Genomic DNA, 23,791 nt, shown 5'->3' with positions numbered 1-23,791 from the left:
ACAATATGAGTTATTCGACTCATTTTTTCCTCCCCTGTTGGGGAAATTAAGCCACTGCACAGTGGTCCACGAACCAGATTTACGAAGGAAGATGCATTCAACGCCTTCAAATGAGTTTTTAGGCAAATACGGTCTTATACAAAGTTGTTCCTATTAATAAGGTCCTCTTCTCAATATACATGAAAATTAGGGTGGTCCATATTTTCAAAGAAATTGGTAACCAAACTTTTTTATTTGCATGAATAACTGTATACATTCTTCGGGAAAGTTGTAGATCTATCAATTTTGAGCAAGTTTGCCGAAGACACTTTTTATGTAGCTTTAAAATTAAGACGGGTTGGGGCAAACATAAAAAATATATTTTGCCCACATTCAAAAGAAGAAATGTTGTTATGAAACATAGCAAAAAATTAGAGGGGTGTTATTTTTATAACTCAAGTGAAAAATATTTGAAAAGTGTAGTAATTGCCTATTTTTTCTAGAAAATCATCAATATCTTTTGAGCGGAATGACGTAGCAACATTCTCAGCGCACGTTTTTGGAAGCTCTAAAAGTGGTTCTCAGGCGACTTTAACGAGAAATTTGAAACAAAAAAGATAAAGCAATAAAACGATTTGCTCTAGCGTCACCCTATGAAAACTATGGGAAAATACTCCAAATTTGGTCAAAACAGTTTAAACCCTTTATCTTTTTTGTTTCAAATTTCTCATCAAAGTTGTCTAAGAAACAGTTTTAGAGCTTTAAAAAACGCCCATTTTCGTGAGCTGAGAATGTTGCTACGTCATTCCGTTCAAAAGATATTGATGATTTTCTAGAAAAAAATAGGCACTTTTCAAATATGTTTCACTTGAGTTACAAAAATAACACCCCTTTAATTTTTTGATATGTTTTATAACAACATTTCTTCTTTTGAATGCGGGCAAAAGATATTTTTTATGTTTGCCCCAACCCGTCATAACACCTTTTTAAAAAAAACTATGATTTTTTAAGAAAAATGCCTATAACTTTTGAACCAAAAGAGATAACGATCATCTCAGCGCACGAAATGACGCGTCTTCAAATGCTCTACAAGTGTTTCTTGGGCGACTTTGATCGAAACTGAAAAAGTTAACGCCAGAAAACCGATTTTCTTGAACCACCCTAAGCATATTCAGAAAAAATCCCTCTAGATCGGTCAATTTTAAAGCTACATAAAAAGTGTTTTCGGCAAACTTGCTCAAAATTGATAGATCTACAACTTTCCCGAAGAATGTATACAGTTATTCATGCAAATAAAAAAGTTTGGTTACCAATTTCTTTGAAAATATGGATCATCCTAATTTTCATGTATATTGAAAAGAGGGCCTTATTTTTAGGAACAACTTTCTAGAAGAACATATTTGTCTAAAACATCATTTGAAGGCGCTGCATGCATCTTTCCTCGTAAATCTGGTTCGAGGACCATTGTCCACTGTGCACTGCGTCCAATAAGCTGAAATTTTGTGACTATTTAACTCATAGTGAAAATTTGAAAATATTCGATGCACTTTTCAAACAGTTACAGCTAGTTGAACATGTTTTGGAAAGTAAATATATTGTCTGTCGCGATCATTATGTTCATCCCCTGTATTTTAAGGTTTCTTTTTTTAATTCCTGGAAAACCTGTTCAACTTTGGTGAATTTAAAAGTAGACAATCGACATGGAAGAAGAAACCTGAGAAAAATCTCTCAAAAATCTTGTTAGTACTGATCTTGGGCCTATAAAAATCCGCTATTTAGTTACAAGAAATCTGAAGTAAATCGACGCAAAATAATCTGAGAGATTTTTACCAGGACACAACTATTGAATTACCATTCGGTTGAACAAATCTCGTTTTGACAAGCACGTGGCTATCACTCGGAGAACCTGAGATCGAATTCTTGACAAACACTCAAAATGTGAGTTATTCATGGTATTGTTCCTTCGGGAGAGAATCCGGGGGTCCCGGTTTTTTTTTCGAAAAACTTCAATTAGCAATTTTCAAAATTGATGAACCGATGTACCGCGCAGCATTTTATCTCTTAAGAATGCACTGCAAGCAAAATGACTGAAAACCCCTATTTTAGGGATTCTACATAACTTTGGGAACCACTGTACTTCTGCGCTTCCACCATCCAATTGCTCTGTTAGACCAGAAGGAGTTTATAGCCTTAGCATTACTCGCTCTTTGCTTTTGCTCTCATCCAGCCACTAAGCCACACATAGGTAGGTACGTGCTGGCTCTGCTAGATGGTGGGTACCAAGGCGCTTGCTTAGCAGCCACAGCAGCAGCCAGACGGTGGGATCTTATGAATCGCCCGCCAGGAGGGTACTTATCAGTTTTCAATTTGCGTTTCGCGACGCCGCACACACAATACGCGTACTCACGGCTTGCTGCGTGAAATAAACGTTCCTTCGTTCGTTCGATCACGTTTCGCGCCAGTTTGGAATTTCGCGCGTGGAAAATCGTGACAAGTGATAAAAGTGAGCACCGAAAATTTGCTGCTGCTGATTGGTGACCGTGCTGAGAAGAATACTTCTGTGAGAAAATGTAAGTAGTGATCGAGCTGCGGAAAATTAAGTGATCTGTGATTAAAGTGACGATGCGTAAATCGATCAACTGCCAGTCAACTGGGTCTAATTAGCGATCAATTTGTGCGAACTAGCTGCCGGAATGCCGACGACAATTAGTGCTGAGATTGATACTCTAACGACGGACGACGATGGGGGGAAAAGAGAGCATGGCATGGTAGATAATCGCAGAAGGAAAAAAAACTAAATGGTGCATGCATAGTTCAGACGAAGCAGAAGTCATACATAACTGCAGCATGCAACGCAATTGTGAAGTGAAGACCGGAGTTGTGGGGATGATGATGGTATAACCACCTTAACTTGGCAGCGGGCAAAAATGAAAGGAGGAAAGAAAGAAACAAATTCACATGGCATTTATTCTCAGTGCAGTGATTAGTTGTACATACAGCAGTAAGTTACTCGTACGGCTGGAGTCGACTGGATGCAGCTCAACTTCAGTAGCTGCAGCTCACGAACAGCTGAGGCTGTGACGTGAGGTTCTTTTTTACCGCCTGTATCGGACCAAGAGCTAAATCCGAGAAAAAAGATCTTCGTCATAATAAACAATCCGTTTGCCATGATTATCTGACGTTAATGAAGTGGTTGTGTTTCATTTCTTTTTCGGTTCCACATTGTTGGCTGACTTCATTTTGCGGAATTGGCTTTTGATTGATCTATGGCCGTTTGATTTCGATAGGAAAAAATGCTTCACCGCCATGCCAAGATGCTGCAAAAGATATTTTTTCAATATTTTTTCTATTAATACACCGATAACTGCGCTGGAACTATGATTTCACGGGTTACGTTCATTTCAACTGGAGTGATTTAATGTGGCTTCACTTGGTTTACCTGCTCGATATTTGGAAGCTTACACCTAGTTATGAAACATGTTTCAAATTGTAGAATGTGGACGTGGAGTTTTGATTCTTTCATTTATAATTTAAATACTAGTACAATCTTATAAATTCTTCTCTTTAAATACTGTTTTCCCAGAAAAAACCATAACAGGTAAGTTCGTTTTTTGTAAACTTAAACGATAGAATAGCCTGAATTCTTACATACTGATGATTCTGGAATAGCTTGGTACTTTTGCAGAAAATATGTACATACAACGAATAACTCAAAATGCAACTAAGTATTTCTATAGTAGTAAAACATGGATTCAATCGGAAATGTTTGCAGCAGGTTGGTTACGACGTTTTGAAGAGTTTTATTTTCCGAAAATTGTGCAGGATTGTGGGAAATTTCTTTTGAAAAACTGTTCAAAATAGTTGGTCTTTAGTTTTTTTTTTCTTTTCTTTTTTCAAAATTTCAATTACGTTTATTTTGACTTTAGCACATCTGTAGTCAGTGCTGAAAATGTCATTTCAACATATCTAAATTCAATTACCTACAACTCATATCAGAAGCTGAGCTTGAAAATATGATATCAAGACTAAGTTGAGGCCTTCTTAACTCCACCCACACACCTCACCACCACCATTAACAGAAAGCGCAAACATCAAGCTTTCTGTTAGTGGTGGTGAGATGCGTGGGTGGAGTTCAGAAGGCCCTAGGTCGGCAGAAACGTGTTTGTTACGCGATGTTGACGCGCCCTTTTCAATTGTTGGTCTTGATATACGAAAAACTTGTGCGGCCATCCCAGTTCTACAAGAAAGTTACAGAAAAACCTATCTTTTTCGAATATTTAAGATAAATGTCATCAACTACCTTCGAAAATGCCAATTGATATTCATGGTGAACATCAATTGGCATTTTTCGAATATAGTCAATGACATTTACCTTAAATATTCGAAAAAGATCGGTTTCCATGACTTTCTTGTAGAACTGGGCTAACCGCATAAGTTTTTCATATTCCTTATTCTTAGGTTCTGCTTCTGATATGAGCTGTAGGTGATGGAATTTAGATATGTCGAAATGACATTTTCAGCACTGGCTGTAGTGCGTCAAAGCAATTCTTCTGAAAACTATTTCCCAGAATGATGCATTTCCCAGAGAGACGATTCTGGAAAAATCTGAGCTCTTTTGATTGATTTTATCAGTTGATGATCAATGTTCAAAAAATTAAGGCCTAAAGAGACATTTTTTTTTCAAATTTTTTTAACTTATACCGTGTCGGACAAACAATAGGATCACCAGCCATTTTTCATACAAAAGCCATTACCAAAGCATATATGAGAGTATCTGATACTTGATGCTTGTACCTCATAAAGGAATTGCGGAAGGAACTCGCGGAGGAGTTCGCGCTTTAACTAAATACAATTGAAATTCCCAGAAAAAAAGTATAAAATGTTCTCCTAGAAGTATTGCTAGAGGACATCCCGGAGGACCTTCCAGAGGGCATCCAGGGGGAACTTACAGAGGAACTCCTGGAGTAATTGCTTGAAGAACTCCTAGAGAAACTCTCGAAGGATTAGCGGAGGAACTCCTGGATGACTAACCGGAGGAACTAATGGAGGAATCCCTGGAGCAACTACTGGAGGAATCCCCAGAGGAACTCCAGGAGCGATTTGCAGAGGAACTCCAGGAGTGATTCCTGGAGCAATTTCTATAGGAACTCCTAGAGTGATTTCCGGAAGACCACCTGGCGCAATTTCCGGAGGAACTCCTAAAGAAACTATTTGAAAAGTTTTTGGAGAAGCTCCTGAAGAAATTTCTGTAGGAAATTCCAAACGCCCAAAAGTGTTTAAAGAAGCTTCTGGAGAAATTTGTGGGCTGTTCGGGCTCGTTTGGAAGTTGACCATCAATGTTAACTTCTTTTCCCGATCAGCCTAGATAGCTGTGTAGTGTCGGTAGCGGTTATCTCAATTGGCTAAGAATAACACTACGGATCTCCAGTTAGCCTAGTGGTTAAGGCTAAGGATCGCCAATCCGGAGACGGCGGGTTCGATTCACGTTCCGGTCGGGAAAATTTTCTCGACTCCCTGGGCATAGCGTATCATTGTACTTGTCTCACAATATACAAATTCATGCAATGGCAGGCAAAGAAAGCCCTTCAATTAATAACTGTGGAAGTGCTCAAAGAACACTAAGTTGAAGAGAGGCAGGCCAAGTCCCAGTGGGGACGTCGAGCCATAAAGAAGAAAGAAGAAGAAGAACACTACGGATCGCCTGATCCAGTGGTAAGAGTCCACTAAACATGTGAGCCCTAATTCATGGTGTTATGCGGCTTTATGCTTACCGTGCCAAGGAATGAATGGTTAGGGGTTCTAATAAAAACCTAACTACAAACGGAGCCTGTGGAGTACTAGGGCGCCCTCAACAGTATTCTACCCTTACTACGGGAACGGGAGCAATGGTGCAGTTGTAGCTTTAATTATAACCTATATGGCTCTTCGCATTATGCGTTTTTCACAGTGTCCTCTGTGTGTCATCGTCTCTGGCGTTCTTCAATGGATGCCGAATTGGTTTTTATCGCTGCTCTTTTTTCTTGTGTTGTGATTGTAAGAGTTTGATCGTGCCTAGTTTGGGTAGTGGCTATGGTTATGACAGCTCAGATCAATCTTCAGCATAAAAGAACAGTTTTGGACCAATAACCTTACTTTCGTAGGGGGGATTTCTATGTAGATGTAATGCTTTGATTAACACCTATATGGTACCGCATATTTCGTTTGACCCGATGTTTGCAACTTTCAGTAAAATTTAAATGGCTATCTCGCGTGTCATGCCTCAAGTCCCAAAATGTTTTGATAAAACTGCTTGTTTACAGCCTTTCTATTATTCACAAATCTTGGTGGGACTATACTGACAAGTGTATTCCGTAAGTGGATAATGCATCGTATGAAGATCAGACCTATTAATTTGACCTCTTTCTTCTGAAATGATTAGAACGCTTTGTCGAGCATCACACCAGTGATGTTTTTCTGGCAAACATGCCTCTCCATGGGAACCAACATGCTTACCAAAATGGAAAGTCCACTGTGATTTGTTTACACAATGTTGTTTAGGATATCGGAAAAAATAATCTGTCTAGTGAGTACCCCTTGTGTTTTTTCTGCTCGTCGAATTTTGCTCAATCTATATATATAAAAATGAGTTTGAAGTCCCTTTGAGGCAACAAAAGTCAAGAACGGCTGAACCGATCAGGATGACTCTTGCACGGTTCGGTTCGTATTCGTGGTGGCTGTGTTTTTATGTACAAAAAGTTACGAAAAACAACTAAAAAAGTGAGAAAATTGATAAAATGCTGATTTTTATTAAGCTGGGAAGAAAATCAACGCGATCAAAAATGAACCAATCTAGATGGCGGTGCAGCGATGACTTCAACAGTTGTCAAACCACCACATCATGGCAAGACAAAGTTTGCCGGGTCAGCTAGTTTTTTATAAAAATCGCCACGAAAAATCTTCCAAAGCTGTTTGTTTAAAGTGTATTCATCGATAATTAGTTCGATCAATACAAGAACTAGCAATTGATAACCGCTATGTGATAAAAACCGTTATAAAACTGTGCATCGAAATAATCATGGATTGCGAAAAATGCCATCACGACGTCGCAAGGGAAGAGGAACTGTATTGTAATGGCTTGTGTAAACGACTATATCACGCTGCTTGTGTCGGACTAAACAATGAAGAGCTTGCCGCTATATCACCGCCAAAGAGGAATAGTTTTTGGTTGTGCGATGATTGTTTTTCCAAATTTCTTCAGTGGAGAGAGAGTCACAAAGAACCTACCGTTCAATGCAGCCCAGTAGTGTGCAGTTCAAAGTGTGTGTTGCAGCATGATGTAGATGAACTAAAATCTAAGGTCGAAAAAACAATGTCTGTTCTTGCTTCGAATGCTACATGCCCTTCGGGTTCGGTTACTTCTGCTATACGACATTCAACTCCTCGTTCATCGCCGCAACGGGAAACGATCCCCAATCGTGTGATGCCGCTTGTACCTGATGTTACCGATCTTACACGATCACAACTGTCAACCTCTTCTTCAAATACTCTTGATGAAAGTTTTGCCCTATTCAGTGTTGGTAAAAACTCAAATTCTCAAATCTCATGGTTGAGTTGTTTCACGCGCGATTCTTGACTCGCCAAACTCACCGCCGAAAAAATCATGCATGAGTTAACTCATGATTTCACTCATTCCTTTATTTCTTGGTGTTCTTAATGTTTACATCGAAGTTTTAAGGATTGTATGATAGAACAAAAGCAAATCTAGCGTACAACAACATTGAATGCCGTTCAAATTGATTTGGATTCGTTTTACAAGCGAACGAGATTTCGACGCTTGACTCGTGAGTGCGAGATTTTGCATGAAATTTTCGCGCGTGAGAAAACGATTCAGAATCGCGTGCGAGTTTGCTCACGCAGGAGCGGTTCATGAGTGTGCTTTGAGTGTGAGTTTACCAACACTGCCCCTATTACTGACAAATATTGATGCAAGTGTATCTGAGGCAGATGGTCAACGGATGGTTTCTCGATGTTTGGGTGCCTGCGACAACGAATGTAAACATGTCGATTACGTATCTTTTAAAGTTGTATTGAGCAAAAGATGGAAGCCTTCCGCTATGAAAACGTCTACTTGGCCAAAAAAAGTTAAGTTTCGAGAATTTGTTAGAAAACAATGTACCTGGAAACCCGATATTGTGTAGATTTTATGTACTTCATGTAAATGATGTAAATGTATGAGCAGTGATTTTAAAATGTTTATGTTGCTGAAGTGACTGTGTTTTTTGTAGTTTCTATGATGTGATAATAAGAATTATGTATCTCTGTTTCTTGTACTTCAGTTCATATCTTCAGTATTTTTGATATCTTAGTATAAGTATAGTCAATAAGACTAAAAAATGTCAGTTGATCAATATAATAATAAGTAAATAAAGAAAAGCATCCATTCAAAAACAATTTTGTTAGGGTGTTTTCTAGGATTTCCAAGATACTTTTGAACACGTACCTTTCGATTCCTTATTGGAAGCCGCATGAATTGTCCTATTTATCTTTCAATGATTTCCAATTGGATTTACCAAATGCTCAAAAACCAAAATCTCTTCTCGGCATTACGTCAAGCAGCGATTAGGAAATTGCAAGGGGAATGACATATCCTTTTCTAAACGGAATATCCGCATTTATCCGTTTCTAACCGTCGCTAACCGTTGCTAAGCGAGCTGCTAAGTGAGCAGCGGTTAGACACGGTTAGCGATGGTTAGAAACAGATAAATGCGGATATTCCGGTTAGAAAAGGATATGTCATTCCCCTTGGGAAATTGAGTGTTTGTTGATGCCCATGCGGGAGTCTTGCCATGACTTTTGAGGAATCTCGTAGCAGAAACGCAATTAAGATAACTCAATGTGATTTTCCTACTTATGATTTTGTCTATCACAAGCCTCAACAGGCTGCTTTATTTGTATATCTTAGCTGAAAATCCGACTGTGGAACTTTGAATCATTTGATATGTAACTAGGAACTACCCAGTTATTACGCAACTGCGTTTCCGAGTACTCGGTAAACACTTGATTAAGTGAAACTGACCTAAGAAGCCTGAATCTTCAGGATGTTCTGTTGTTCTGAACCCGTTGTGGCAAGTAGCTATAGGCTTACTTTACGCTTTATGCGTTTTTTACAGTGCCCTTTTCAGGGCGCTGTTTGAACCCGTTGTTGTACGCTTATACGATTATGTCGATGACCCTATTCCCTTACCTTCCCTTTCCCTATCCCATCCCTTATTCCTCCCTTCGCTCTCCCGCAGGTAAATGATGAAGAGGCTCGTATTCATGGCGATGGCATGAATGGAAGAGAACGTGCCTTTGGAGCCGACCTACTGATACCTGATACCTGATGCTTGTACCTCATGAAGGAATTGCGGAAGGAACTCACGGAGGAGTTCGCGCTGCAACTACAATTGAAATTCCCAGAAAACAAGTTTAAAATCTTCTCCTAAAGGTATTGCTAGAGGACAACTTACAGAGGAACTTCTGGAGTAATTGCTTGAAGAACTCCTAGAAATTCCCGAAGGATTAGCGGAGGAACTCCTGGATGAATTACCGGAGGAACTACTGGAGGAATCCCCAGAGGAACTCCAGGAGCGATTTGCAGAGGAACTCCTGGAGTGATTCCCGGAGAAATTTCTATAGGAACTCCTTGGGTGAATACCAGAGGAATGAGTGGCGCAATTTCCGGAGGAACTCCTTAAGCAATTCCCGGACGAACTCCTGAAGGAATTCCTGCAGGAATTCCTTAAGAAACTCTTTGAAAAGTTTTTGAAGAAGCTCCTGAAAAATTTCTGAGGAAATTCAAAACGAACTCCTGGAGTAATGCCCAGAAGAACTTCCGAAAGAATTCCCGGAGGAACCCCTGAAGGAATTTTTGGAAAAACTCCTAGAAAAAAATCATAGTGGAAATCTTGGAGGAATTTGGAGATATTTTTGAGGCACCTTTTCAAATAATTGCCGGAAGAACTCCTATAGGCATTCTGCAGGAACCCCGAGAAGAATTGCCGGAGGAACTCCAGGAGCAATTCCCAGAAGGGCTTCCGGAGAAACTCACAGAGAAATTTCCGAAGGAACTCCTGAGAACATTTCCGAAAGATCTGCTGGAAGAATTCGCGGAGGAACATCTGAAGGAATAACCGGAAGAACTCTAGGTAGCATTGCCGGAGAAAACCCCGAAGGAATTCTTGGAAATTCCCGACGGAACTTCTGGACGGATTCCTGAAAGAATTCCAACAAGAATTACCACAAGACAGGCTACTTGAGTAATTCCCGGAGGAACTCACCAAGGATATTGAAGAAATTTCCGGAGAAACTGCTGGAGAAATTCACAAAGGAACTCCTGAAGTTATTCCCGGAGGAAATCCTGGAGCTTTCTCCAGTAGAAATCCTTGAGCGTTTCCAGCAGGAACTCCTGAAGCAATTCCTGGAGCAATTTCTGGGGGCAGTCCTGAAGCAATTCCCGCAAAAAAACCTGAAGCAGCTCTCGGGTGAACTCCTGGAGCAGTTCTCGGAGCAATTTACTCATGGAGTAGCTCCCGGAGGAACTCCTGGAACAATTCCCGGGCAAAATCCTGGAGCAATTTCCGAATGAACTCCTTGAACAATTCCCGCAGGAACTTCTGGAGCAATTTCCGTAGGCACTCCTGGAGCAGTTCCCGGAGTATCATCTTGAGTGATTTTCAGAAGAACTCCTAGAGCGATTCCCGCAGGAACTCCTGGAGCAGTTCTTGGACGAACTCCTGGAGGAACTAGAGGTGTGCGCCGCTGCGCCACGCCGGCGCCGCCGCCGATTTTCGGTTCACGCCGCTGCCGCCGATTATTTTTCGGCGCGCCGCCGCTTACGCCGCCGAACTCCAATTTTCTACGCCGATCTCAAAAACGCATTGATAAATTTAATTATTTCTTGATTTTTTTTTTCATTACAATATTTTAAGCAATGGAGTCTGCATACATAGCATTTGTAAGGTCGTTTCAGCGGTGGTCCATTTTTTAGGTCCAGATTTATAACATTTCTCGAAATAAAACGAGTTTACAAAGATACCGGGGGTTCCTGAAGATAAGTGATGGCAGAAAAAAGAATCTAGAAATTCCGAAGATTGCCGAAAATGCTGGTGATTCTGAAAAAAAAAAATGTTGCTGCGTTCAGCTCCAGAAAAGATGAAATTTTTCCAGCAACTCTATTGAGGAATCTTCCAGTAGTTTCGCCAAGCATTCCGCTAAGAGTTCCTCCGGGAACTCTAGAAGGTCGTTCGGTCTCCCGAGATGAACTAGCCTAGGGTTAAAAATCTCGTTCATACAGATAAAAAAGGTCCTTCGGGAAATCCGAGGGTTTCCTCCGAGACATCCTCTAGGAGTTTCTTCGGGCATTGCTACAGAAGTTTCACTGAGACTTTGTGTAGTACTTCCTCTAGAAACTCCTCTAAGAGTTACTCCGGCAATTCTTTTAGGAGATCCTCCAGCAATTCATATAGAAGTCTAGAAGTTTTTCATGGAAATTCCTTTGAGATCATCCGGCAATTCCTCTAGGACAGAGGGACGAATGACCACTAGGTTTAAATCCCTCTTCAAAACCAAATACACACACAATTTCTCTAGGAGCACCTCTGGGAATTTCTTCAACGAGTACATCCGGGAATTCCTTAACGAATTTCTACGGGAATTCCTTTAAGATTTCATAGAAATTGCACTAGAAAAACCAGAAGTTTCTTCCGTTAATCCCTCTAGGAGTTTCTCTTGTAATTCCTCTAGGAGTTCTTCCGGCAAGTTCTATAGCAGTTCCTCTTGGAATTCTTCCAGGAGTTCGCCCGAAAATTCTACCAGAAGTTTCTTCTAAAAGTTCTACCGGGAATTCCTCTAGAAGTTCTTCCGGGAATTCGTCTAGAAGTGCTTCCGGGAGTTCGAATATCTTCGGAAACACCTTTACGAGTTTCACCGGGAAGAAGTTCCCCAGACAATTTTACTACGAGTTGCTATATAAGTTTTTTTTCTAGAATTTGCACTGGGTATGCCAAGAGATTCCTTCGAGAAGTCCTTTATTAATTTCCCCGAACGTTCCTCTAGGAGTTCTCCCAGGAATTTCTCTAGAAGTATCTGAGTTCTTCCGGGAATTTCTTCACGAATTTCTTGAAATTTTTTTAGGAGTTCCATCGAGAGTTGCTCTAGAAATTCCTCAAGAAATTCTTCCGGGAAATCCATTAAGAGTTTATCCGAGAACTCATCTATAAATATCTCTGGTAATTTTTCTACGAATTCCACCTTGAATTCCTTTTCGAATTTATTCGTCAATTTCTCTACTAGTTTCTGGGAGTTGCACAATGAATGCCCGGAATTTCCTCCGACAATTCGAAAAACTCCCTGACCGTAAGCAGAGGCTAATTCATCCAGATATAGGTCTAATAACCATGCAACAAAATGTAGGTCGAACGATGTGTTAGGTATTAATTTGTATCTTCCTCTATAGCGATGCCCCAGTGGAGGAAGATTAACCCTTTTAAACCCGACATTTTACAATTAGCAAACAAAAAAAATTTTAACTTGTTGATTTAAAATCGAGTAAGTCCAGTATATAATAATGTAAATACGTAATGGCAGTAAATATAATAAAATTCCAGGCCCTGAAGAAGGTCCACTCCCCGGACCGAAACGTCGGCAAAGATTAAAAAGTAATCGATGCAAGTTTGTTGACTGTTAAAGCCGAATCACACTCTTTGTGCACCAACTCCAGTCGAAACCACGGAAATTGAAGCACGTTTCAAGAAATTACCAAACAGGCATTCCTCGCCAGAAACCTGCCCAGGTGACAAGAGCCAAGCATTCTCCAAGCAGAAGTTACCAGCATAAATATGTCCAAATTAAGCGAAAACATGTTTACCAGGTGAGTGCGCAGCCAACGTCATGCAACATCTATCCATGAGGGAGTAGCCCCCCCTGCTCCCCTTCTCACCCACACGCGGGATGCCGGTGGTGCCTCGCCGCCAACTTACAACTTCAGATGTAACTAATCAAAGTAGTACGTGACTGCATCGCGGGTTCACGGCACCAGCCAGTCAGCCAGCGTGCTGCGATGCTTACCCAACAACATCTCATCCTCAGCCAACTTTGATAAATCACGTGAAAAACCGTACAAACTCACGACAGTCCAAGCAGGCGACTCGTTTGCCAGTTTCTCGGGTGGCCTTCTTGGATGGTATGAAAATTTGTAAGTGCTCACATAGTTTCTTAAAGAATGTACCCCGCAGCCACCACGGACTGTCACTGTCGATTGGAATGCTTTTGCTGGATTTATGTGTCTCTGGGGTATGGAGGCATATTACGATCCAACGAGGAAATGGTGTGTTTACGTGATCGTGTCACGCGTTTTCAAATGATGTCCCCGCGATATGAGCCGGTGCGTGGATTGCGCAATAAAACTGGCCTACTACGACGAGTTTCTGATACTTGCTTTTGATTAGGCGACAAGGATTAGTGAAACGGGTTGGAGTCGAGTATGTAGCATTGAACATGAACCGACGATCCAAATGGCTAAGTACTTACAACGTCACGTTGAATAATTGCTCGCTATCCGAATCAGTACTTAGAAGAGCACCACAATTATGCGCAACGAGCATCCAAGAAAGAAGATCTACGATACACAAAGCGATTAACTATACATATCTCCAAGGTCGTCAGCCCTTCGTCTTCAACATTCAGTAAGGCATTCACTCTCGACGAACAAGTGCTCTTCTCTGAGGAGCCTCGATTCCGGTACAAGGCTGTGCACATCCGCGAGAGAACAGAGGAGGATAAAATTTATTGCCTTTAAAAACCCGGAGGTAAAAATGGCAACTCGTGTGCGCCGCCGAGTTCATGACCCGCGCGGGTGATATTTCCGCCAGAACAAGAAGACCTTCTCGAACACATTTACCTACCTTACTATGCATGAAAAGCGATATGTTAACCAGAACCAATTGTCGACGTTACGCTTCGCTTACGGTAAGGCAGCGGGAACGAACAGTTTATTACTTCATCAGCCACCACAAGCAGTCTCCGTCCGGCGTGTCATGTCAACCACATAGGAAGATGATCGATGATGTCTTGTCGCATCTTCGTCTGGTGACGAACCTGCTCGCCGTGATAAATCGAAGTAGCCTTTGCAGCCGCCATACCGTTCCGAGACAATCACCAAGGCGCCAGCGGTCATGCTTAGGGTAGTTCAGCCAACTGTAGACCCCTTTCAGCGCTTAAAATGTGTGCCCAAACCTGATTTTACCAGTGAACTGTCACAGGGATGGATAGTGGCTCATATTATTAGACAATAGTTACAATAATACAATAGTATCCATTACCTTAACATAATATGGACCACAATTCAAACATTTATTTTATGAGACATGAAGTATGTTTTTGTACATTCTTTGTTTGCAATATGTTAGAAAAATGTGGAACTTGTTGCACAATCATTGGTAAAGATAACGCAACAATGAGTTCATACTGCTTTTTGCGATCAAAGCGAAATTTTAGCTACTAACGGCTCCACTATTGGTTAAAACACCCTAGCTAGTGTGTCGTGATGCTTGTTTTGCTTTTAAAGAGGACAAAAAAACTATTGTGACATTGTTTCGACATAATGCACTTGGGTAAACAACAGATTAATTGCGGCAATAAACACTGATCATGTGCTATCGTTGTTATCGGAGATAAATTAAGGGAGTAAGTGGGAGGATATATAATTTTGAAATGTATTATCATGTCATTGAATGCGCTACTGTTTTTGTTGTCTTTTTTAGAAAACAAACATTATATACTTTTTACAAAATGAACCCTCTTCTGAGCGATATTTGCTTTTTATGCATGTTTCTCATGGAGTTTTTTTTTAAACTCCAACAAAATACAGTTCATCGGACCCGATTTTGTCAGCCCTATTTTGCGACGAACTATTTGATTTCATTATCTAACAGTCAAATATTTGACCTATTCATTCAAAATCATCATCAAACTACTGCTGAAAGGCAGAACATAGAGGGATAAAAAGTATGCAAAAAATGTGTTCCGGAAAGGGGCTGACAAAATAGGGTCACTTATGTATTTATTACAATTCAAGTACAAGAAAAACATCTATAAAATGGTAATGATGTATGTATGTCAGGATTTGGCTTCAAAATGGGCTAACGGATTAACCCTTTATAAGGCCGAGAAAACTAGAAGAGTAATCAACGCATACTATTATAGAAATGATTATACGCATGATTACATGTACAAAACAATTTTTGTTTGAAAGAAACTCTCAAAAATCTAGGTGGCAATATAGTTGCCACTGCCCGTTCACCCCAAAAACGCTGGTGGCAATATAGTTGCCACTGCCCGTTTACCACAAAAACGAGCTTTTGAGGTGGCAATATAGTTGCCGCTGCCCGTTTAGGCCACCAGCGCTGGTGGCAATATTCTTGCCACTGCCCGTTTAGGGTACTTTTCTTCTTTTGACTTCGACAAAAAGCCGGAAAACAGATCTTAGAGTGGATTAGGGCTTAACCCATAATTTAAACTGTGTAGTTCAGCTCATATCAACCCATAATTTGATTATTTCTTAAAATATTTACCAAATGTATAGTTTTACAATAAGTTTGAGCTAGTTTTCTTCACGCGGTCAAATTTTGCCATTTTTGAGACTACAAATGGCTCCCAAATTATTGTTTAAGCTTTGTTTAGTACCAAAAAAATACCAGGCGTTGTTAGTAATCCTAATTTTGAATAAACCAAAAAAGAAGTTCGAAACAAATTGTTATAAAACAGAAAAAAATAAAAACAGTAGGTGGCAATATAGTTGCCATTGCCTTATAAAGGGTTAACCTAAATCTGTCACTGTTGCGTTCGAACAGGGCCCGACGAATTCCTGTTAAAAGAACAGGGATAGAGGGAAAAGTAATCGGAAAGGCGAGAAAAACGACAAAATCAATAATCTCATTTTAGTGAGATTTTTATATGAATCTAGATGTCAAAAAACATAGACAGACAGTACAACGTATTCCGGGACAGCTATTCAGTAATAAAACCTCGCTATTTGATTAGAACTAAGATTTGGGAGGAGGAAGTATTACCGGAGGAATGGATGGAAGGTATAGTGTCCCATCTACAAAAAGGGCGACAAGTTGGATTGCGGGAACTACCACGCGATCGCACTACTGAGCGCTGCTTACAAGATACTCTCTCAAATTTTATGCCGCCGTCTATCACCGAATGCAAGAGAGTTCGTGGAGCAATATCAGGCTGGATTTATGGGTGAACGCGCTACAACGGACCAGATGTTCGCCATCCGCCAGGTGTTGCAGAAATGCCGCGAATACAACGTGCCCACACATCTCTTGTTCATCGATTTCAAATCGGCGTATGATACAATCGATCGAGCATAGCTATGGCAGATTATGCACGAATACGGATTCCCGGATAAACTGATACGATTGATCAAGGCGACGATGGATCGAGTGATGTGCGTAGTTCGAGTATCAGGGACACTCTCGAGTCCCTTTGAATCTCGCAGAGGGTTACGGCAAGGTGATGGTCTTTCGTGCTTGCTGTTCAACATTGCTTTAGAGGGTGTAATAAGGAGAGCGGGGATAAACACGAGTGGAACGATTTTCACGAAGTCCGTCCAGCTGCTTGGTTTCGCCGATGATATTGATATTATTGCACGTAAATTTGAGACGATGGCGGAAACGTACTAAAGAGTGTAGCCAGGCGAATCGGATTAGTCATTAATGTGTCGAAGACAAAGTACATGATGGCAAAGGGCTCCAGGGAGGAATCACCACGCCCGCCACCGTGAATTCATTACGACGGTGATGAAATCGAGGCGGTTGAAGAATTCGTGTACTTGGGCTCACTGGTGACCGCCGACAACGACACCAACAGAGAAATTCAGAGGCGCATTGTGGCAGGAAATCGTGCTTACTTTGGACTCCGCAGAACTCTACGATCGAATGAAGTTTGCCGTAACACGAAGTTAACCATCTACAAAACGCTGATTAGACCAGTAGTCCTCTATGGGCACGAAACATGGACCTTACGTGCAGAGGACCAACGCGCCCTTGGAGTTTTCGAACGGAAGGTGTTGCGTACCATCTACGGCGGAATGCAGATGGAAGACGGGACTTGGAGAAGGCGAATGAACCACGAACTGCATCAGCTGCTGAGAGAACCAACCATCGTCCACACCACCAAAATCGGGAGGCTACCTTGGGCGGGTCACGTCACCAGGGTGTTGGATAGCAACCCGACTAAAATGGTTCTCGAGAGTCATCCGACCGGTACAAGAAGACGTGGAGCGCAGCGAGCTAGGTGGGTCGACCAAGTGGAGGACGATCTGCGGACCCTACGCAGAGTGCGGAACTGGAGGCAAACAGCCATGGACTGAGTGGAATGGAGACGGCTACTATGTACAGCAGAGGCCACCTCGGCCTTAGCCTGATTGGTAAGGTAAGGTAAGTAACAACCAAGCGTAAGACGTTTCACATGAGCGTTGGATCACTTTGTAGTCTTCGACGAAGTTTTTAGGCATTTTTTTTCTTTTGAAACGTAAAGCGATGGCCACAAAGTATAGCGAAACGATTAACTGAGGTGAACGCATCAAAGCGAAGGAACGAAAACGTGTCCGAAGAGAACGTAAAGTGAAACGTAGAGTGTGACGATACCCGGGCGGACTACATTACCACAGGGCTCAGTACTCATGAAATGAAAGAAGCATAATATGTTGAGTTTGAATTCATTTTTATGTATTAATTCATTTTTTCGGTTTAAGCATCCAGTGTGAGAGTGTGTGAGTGTGTGTTGTGTAGTGTGTTCATGGCCATGATTATGAGGACATACCTGCGCAGGGTTTAACTTATGCTGTCAGCTGACGAGGGGTGCACGAACGGAGTGCGATGTTCTTGGCGAGCGTAGCGGCGGAGCAAGGGTTTGCCGCTGGGGCCGGCGGGATCCCGTTCCTTCGAGGGACGACTCGGAAAAGAAGCTCGAATCACTGATGGCCGGAATAAAGGTGCGAGCGAGCGTCCTCGGAAATGTCCCACGTGGTCGTGTGGATGTTCAAAATGGCGGAGTGTGTAGCTGCAGACTTGAAGCCCGTACAAAAAAGCGTCCGTTGGACGCTGATGCCCAACGACGAAACCAATTAGAATTTTGTACATTAAATGAATTCACTTTATAAAATTACCTTTTGTACAGATTTAGAACTGCACAGATGAGCAGAGTTTCCATTCCCAGTGATAAAATAAATCCGGAACTATTTTTAATAACTAACGCAAGAAAAAATAAAAGTTATGAATTAACGAAACCGTTTTCACTTTACGTGTCATGCAGTGATCACTAAATTTAAAAACTGTTCTTTTTTTAACGAATTAAACTTATCCAAGATGTACGCACCTTAGATTGAAAAAAAATTCAAAGCACTATCACCGAAACTAACTGTCTGCTCACTTGCCGATCAGATTTGGTAATGGCTGAATCTATTCTACGAAACTTGATCGAATGTAAAATTTTACTGATCATGTTATTTGACATTTACTAATACAAAACCAAAAATTTAGACAAGTCAACCACAGTTCATATTTTCGACTCCTTTGGGCCATCTATGCTTCACCTTAACTTTTTAGTACAAATAACTTTAAAAGCTTTTATCCTATTTCAATGAGCTTTTATAGAAAGTTGTATAATAAAGTGACTTAAGTATTTTAGTACAAAGAAGAGCTTTTATCCTAATTTAGCCGTGCATTTCAAATTCAACGATGTTAACCTTTTTTTAAATATTTAATGAAAATAATTACTTTTAATTTACACCTAAAATCTTGAAGAAACTATGTCCAATTCAAAAAAGTGACTAAGCGTTACAAGATCTGCATCCATCTTGGTAAGCAATGTAATCCTTATAACCGATTTTTAAGTACTGCGATATTCTGACGGAAATCTAAATCGAGAGAACACCTATACCCCTCCCTGTCACCGACCATTCAAAGATTTGCATGAGTGAAGAACATAAATGATCATTGAATCCAGTAGCTTCGAACATTGTTATGCTTGTTGAATAAATTCATGAACATTGTTGTTGAAATGTTCACTTATCGTTTTACAATAAAATAATAGCATGGAACGAGCTCACCAATTGCTTAATGTGAATTCTAGACATTAGGGCTTGTTAGTAAAATACGTAGCCTCTTAGGGGAGTGGGGTGGTTGGCCAAAGTTCACGATCTACACAAATGTCAAACATTTTGTATATTTTTGGAGTTATTGGAGTCAAAAGTCAAAAGATCCAACATTTGGATTGATTTTCGATTCCACAGTATTATAGAGAGGTAGAAATAATTGACAGTTACCATTTAAATACTGTTTTCATTTGACTTAATTCTAGTGATGCAATTGCAGAAAACACTACTATGTTCAGAAATTTAAAAGGTCAGAAAACCCTACTGAATTATTGCTTATTCAAACTATAATAACCAGAAAGATTCGACGATTCAAAACTTTGTCAGTTTAATACTTAGCCTTAAACCATTTCTCATACCTAATTGATTCGTTTTTCGATAATACCAGAAAAACATCTCCAAGCATGCAACCACTCAGCAGTACACCACCTAAGGAGGAGTTGTATCCATTTCTCATTCGTTTTTATTTGTCAAAATTGGCGATAAGCATTAACTGCTCCCTACATACCTAGCACTGGTTCATGCCAGGCGCACATATTAGACCAGTTTTCCCATCTCTCACCAAACCATGAAGTGACTGCGAGTCAGTTGCGAAGCCCCATAAAGTCCGACCACAGAGACGAGTCCTATCTGCTAGACCCGCACAGCAACGGGAAATGATTTCGCTTTGGGTTATGTTTCTAATAAAAGATGAAATAAAAACTGCGATAGCGTAAAGCGAGGTTTTAATGAAACGGTTGGATTTCTGTGCGGCAAGTTATGAGAAATGTCGTGTAGCTAAACTCCTATTCATCTATGTCTGGCTATTACCCTATTACCGTCCTTTGGATGGAGGAAAAAAAAAACAATTCCAGTGATCATCGGTTTGTGAAAGAGCAACCGCCCTCCTGGCTAGTATTCTCCCTCCGTTCCTCCTTATAATCCATCGCATCGCATCGGCCAACACGGTTGTCTGAGGGCCCAAGCAGTATAGGTAGGTAATACGACGACTGTCATTTTTCAAACAAAAGAATTCTTGCGACAGGCGACTTCTGTGGACCTTGCTCGCTATGGTTGCTGCTGCATTGTAGCCTGGGTGCAATTGATGGGCGACCACACCGCTTAATCACCCGCGAAGCATGGCACGTCGCGCCGGCTGACTGGTGTCGATCGATCGAGGCTTTTTGCATGTGTGGCAGTGGTTCTCAATTCATCTTAGGTGTATCTTGTTGAAATTTGAAATGTATCCTGCTTCAGTAAGGCAGTTCTTTTAAGTTCACTTATATCAAATATGACAATTGTAAGGACTGTCCAAATCATAAAACTGTGTTAATTTATTTTGTATGTTTTAATAAAATCTTTAAGGGTGTTTGGTAGCGATGTGGTTACTCACCTCCCTTAGATACAACCCTGGATAGGTAATTGATTCGCGCAGGTCTATCGTCACTATGAGAATTATATGAAGTCATCCATCTACGATTGCAGGGCGATCGATAAGAGACTGGCTTCCTATTCATTTTTATGATACTTTTCACCAAAACCTGCCAAAACATGCATTAAAACTTGATTTTTTCATGTCTAATTGAAGTTTAGGAGGAGTTTTTGCACGTTTTTACTCCATAATTTGAAAGGTATCCTGCTTCAGTAAGGCAGTTCTTTTATATCAAACTAGCTGTACCCTAGGCTGTACCCGGCAAACTTTGTCTTGCCTACTGCGTTTTTTGACGTTTCAAGTTTCTATGCAAGACCAAGTCCCCGGTCACAAGATGTATGGAAGATCGATTTTCAAAAAACTCTAAATTTTTCCATGTTTTTTGCCTCATAAACCTTCCTTGGGTGAAAACTAACAGAACAAAACTAAGACGATCCAAATCGGACCTTCCGTTCACAAGTTATGCGCGGTCCCACGTATGCCACTGCATTTTTATATATATAGCATATGACAATTGTAAGGACTGCCCAATTTATAAAACTGTGTTAATTTATTTTTTATTTTTTCATAAAATCATTAAGGCTGTTCGGTAGCGATGTGGTTACTCACCTCCCTTAGATACAACCCTGGATAGGTAATTGATTCGCAGGTCTATCGCCACTATGAGATGTCTTTGAAGTCAACCATCTACGATCGCGGGGCGATCGATAAGAGACTGGCTATGGCTACCTAGTCAGTAGCAATTGCATGAACATTGCATTGGTGGGATAGGGGTACCTTTTCCATGGTCAAGTGTTCTAACCATCCCATTAGGTCGACTCCATGGTGAAGAATAAAGCCGACAATTTCATAACATACAGCAGTCATCGTCAACCGCCAGGCTTCGTACCTAACAAACTGAACATCGACCAATTCAAGGTAATTTTTGTTTTTCGTTTGTGATCCACAGTCATCAGGACAAGATTACTGTTGAAACTCGAAGCAAACACGACAGAGACGGCTATCCTCGAGACTCTAGTCACCGAATACCAGAGAATGTCGAATCTCCACGTGAATCTCAAATATCCCAAGTAACAATTTGTATACCATCTACTGTTAGGCATAATTTATTAGGGTTTTATTACGGATTTGGTAAAACCTTTTTGTATTAATGAAGCTGTTTATATTGTAAAATAGCTTTAACAACACAAGAAACTATGAAGCAGTTTGTAGATACTTTCGAGCCAATGGAATAGAACTTACGTCGGATGTTGATTCGGATTCATACATATTGGCGTAGCTAGATTTGTGAATTTTGAGAAATCAAAGTGACTGTTCTAGGTCTGTCCCTAGTTCTGTAAACTATATGATTTTTTTCCTGCAGTGAATTCCTCCAGAGATTCCTTCAAGAATATATCTAGGGATTCCACTAGACATTTCTTTGGGGATTTGTCCTGGGATATATTTATAGGTTCCTCAAGCGGTTGTTCCAGTCCTATTTTTCCGAGGTTTACTTCAGGAATTTTTCCAGAAATATTTTAAGTATTTATCCAGGTATTCCTTCAGAGATTTCTTCAGAGATTTTTCCATATATTTTTTCCACAATTACTCCAATAATTTCTACAAAAATTCCTACTGTGATTCTTTCACGAACAACTTCAGGGATTATTTATAAATGAGGAATTTCTCCTGGAATTCTTACAGAAACACCTCTAGGAATTAAACCAAGACTTCCTCTAGGAACTGTTTAGAGATTTCCTTAGAAATTCCTTTTGGGATTGCTTCCGAGATTCCACCGGGGGTTTCTTCATGAACCACTAGAATGATTATTCCATGAGTTCCTCTATGTACCCATTGATGAATTCCTTCAGGATTTCCTCCGGAAATTCAGCGATTTCTCCAGTACTATCGCCTGGGATTTTTTAGAAACTACTTCTAAAATTTCCTCAGGAATTGAACCTTGGATTTCTTCAAGAATTCTTGCAGGTATTCTTACAGAGATTTCTTTCGAAAGTGCTCAAGTGATTCTTCAAGGAAATCATCCATGGATTTCTCTAGGGATTCCTCATGGAATTTATGCAGGGAATCCTCCAAGAATTCTTCTAGAGATTTGTCAAGGAATTTCTCTAAAGATTCCTCCAGGAATTCCTGCAGGCATGTCTCAAGTAAATTCTCCAGGGGTGCCTCCAGGCATTCCTTCAGTAATTCTTTTAGGGAATCCCAGGGGTTTTACTTAAGAGTTTCTCCAGGAATGCCTCCAGGATTTTTCCAGAGATTTCTATAGGGATTCCTCCAGAATATCATTCAAGGACACCTCTAGGAATACCTTCAGAAATTCCTCCAGGAATTGATCCAATAATTCTTCAGGATTCCCTTCAGAAATTACTAAGTTAATTTCTCCAGGACTTTCCTGGCTCAGGCTGAGAATCTTCCAGAGATTCCTTCAGAAATTTCCCCCAGGAATTTTTGTCGGAATTTATCCAGGACTTATTCCAGGTATTCCTCAGGCATTGCTCCAGAATTTCATCCAGGAAATCTAACAATATTTTTTTTTCAGGAATTACCCCAGGTATTTATTCAGGAATTCTTCCAGGAATTTCTCCAGAAAATAATCCAGAGAATCTTTCAAGAATTACTTCGGAAATTCTAACAGAAATTCTTCCAGGAATTTTTCCAGGGATTCTACCAGGAATTCTTCCACGGTTTCCTCCATGAGTTTATCCAAGAATTTCTTCTCCAGGAATTCCTCCATGAATTTACCAGGAATTCCTTCAGGGATTCCTCTACGAATTCTTCCAGAGATTCCTCGAGGAATTCTTCCGATGATTGCTCCAGTAATCCCTCCAGAGATTTCCCCAAGAGTTCTTCCTGGAATTTCTGCATAAATTCCTCCAACAAATCCTCCCAGAATTCCTCCACAGATTCCTCCAGGACTTCAGTCAGGGATTCCTCCAGGAATTCTTCCAGGGATAGTTCCTCGGAATTTCTCCAAGAATACCTCTATAGATTTCTCCAAGAAATTCCTCCTGGTATTCCGCCAGGGATTTGTCCAGAGGTTTCTTGGAAACTCCTGAGGTTTCACCAGAAACTGCTTCAAGGAATTCCCCCAGGGATTTTTCCAAGAATTTCCCAAGGGATTCTTCCAAGTATTTCTCCAGAAACTTCTCTATGGATATCTCCAGGAATTCCTCAATTCAGAATTGCTCCCTGAAGTCCTCTAGGGAACCCTCCAGGAA

General features: G+C 40.7%; 1 protein-coding gene across 1 annotated transcript in view; it reads left to right on the top strand.

Annotated features, from left to right (window-relative positions):
• The first annotated feature begins 2,519 nt into the window (after positions 1-2,519).
• Positions 2,520-23,791, top strand: part of LOC109429827 (uncharacterized) — a 64,781-nt gene continuing 43,509 nt past the window's right edge. Inside the window, exon 1 of the mRNA XM_019705807.3 lies at positions 2,520-2,549. Coding sequence (XP_019561352.1) covers positions 2,548-2,549 — 2 coding nt within the window. The 5' untranslated portion in view covers positions 2,520-2,547. The remainder of the gene's footprint in view (positions 2,550-23,791) is intronic.

Source organism: Aedes albopictus, chromosome 2, assembly GCF_035046485.1.
Source record: "Aedes albopictus strain Foshan chromosome 2, AalbF5, whole genome shotgun sequence".
Taxonomy (NCBI): Eukaryota; Metazoa; Arthropoda; class Insecta; order Diptera; family Culicidae; genus Aedes; species Aedes albopictus.
Note: the sequence above shows the minus strand (reverse complement) of the source record. Positions and strands in the feature narration are given on the sequence as shown.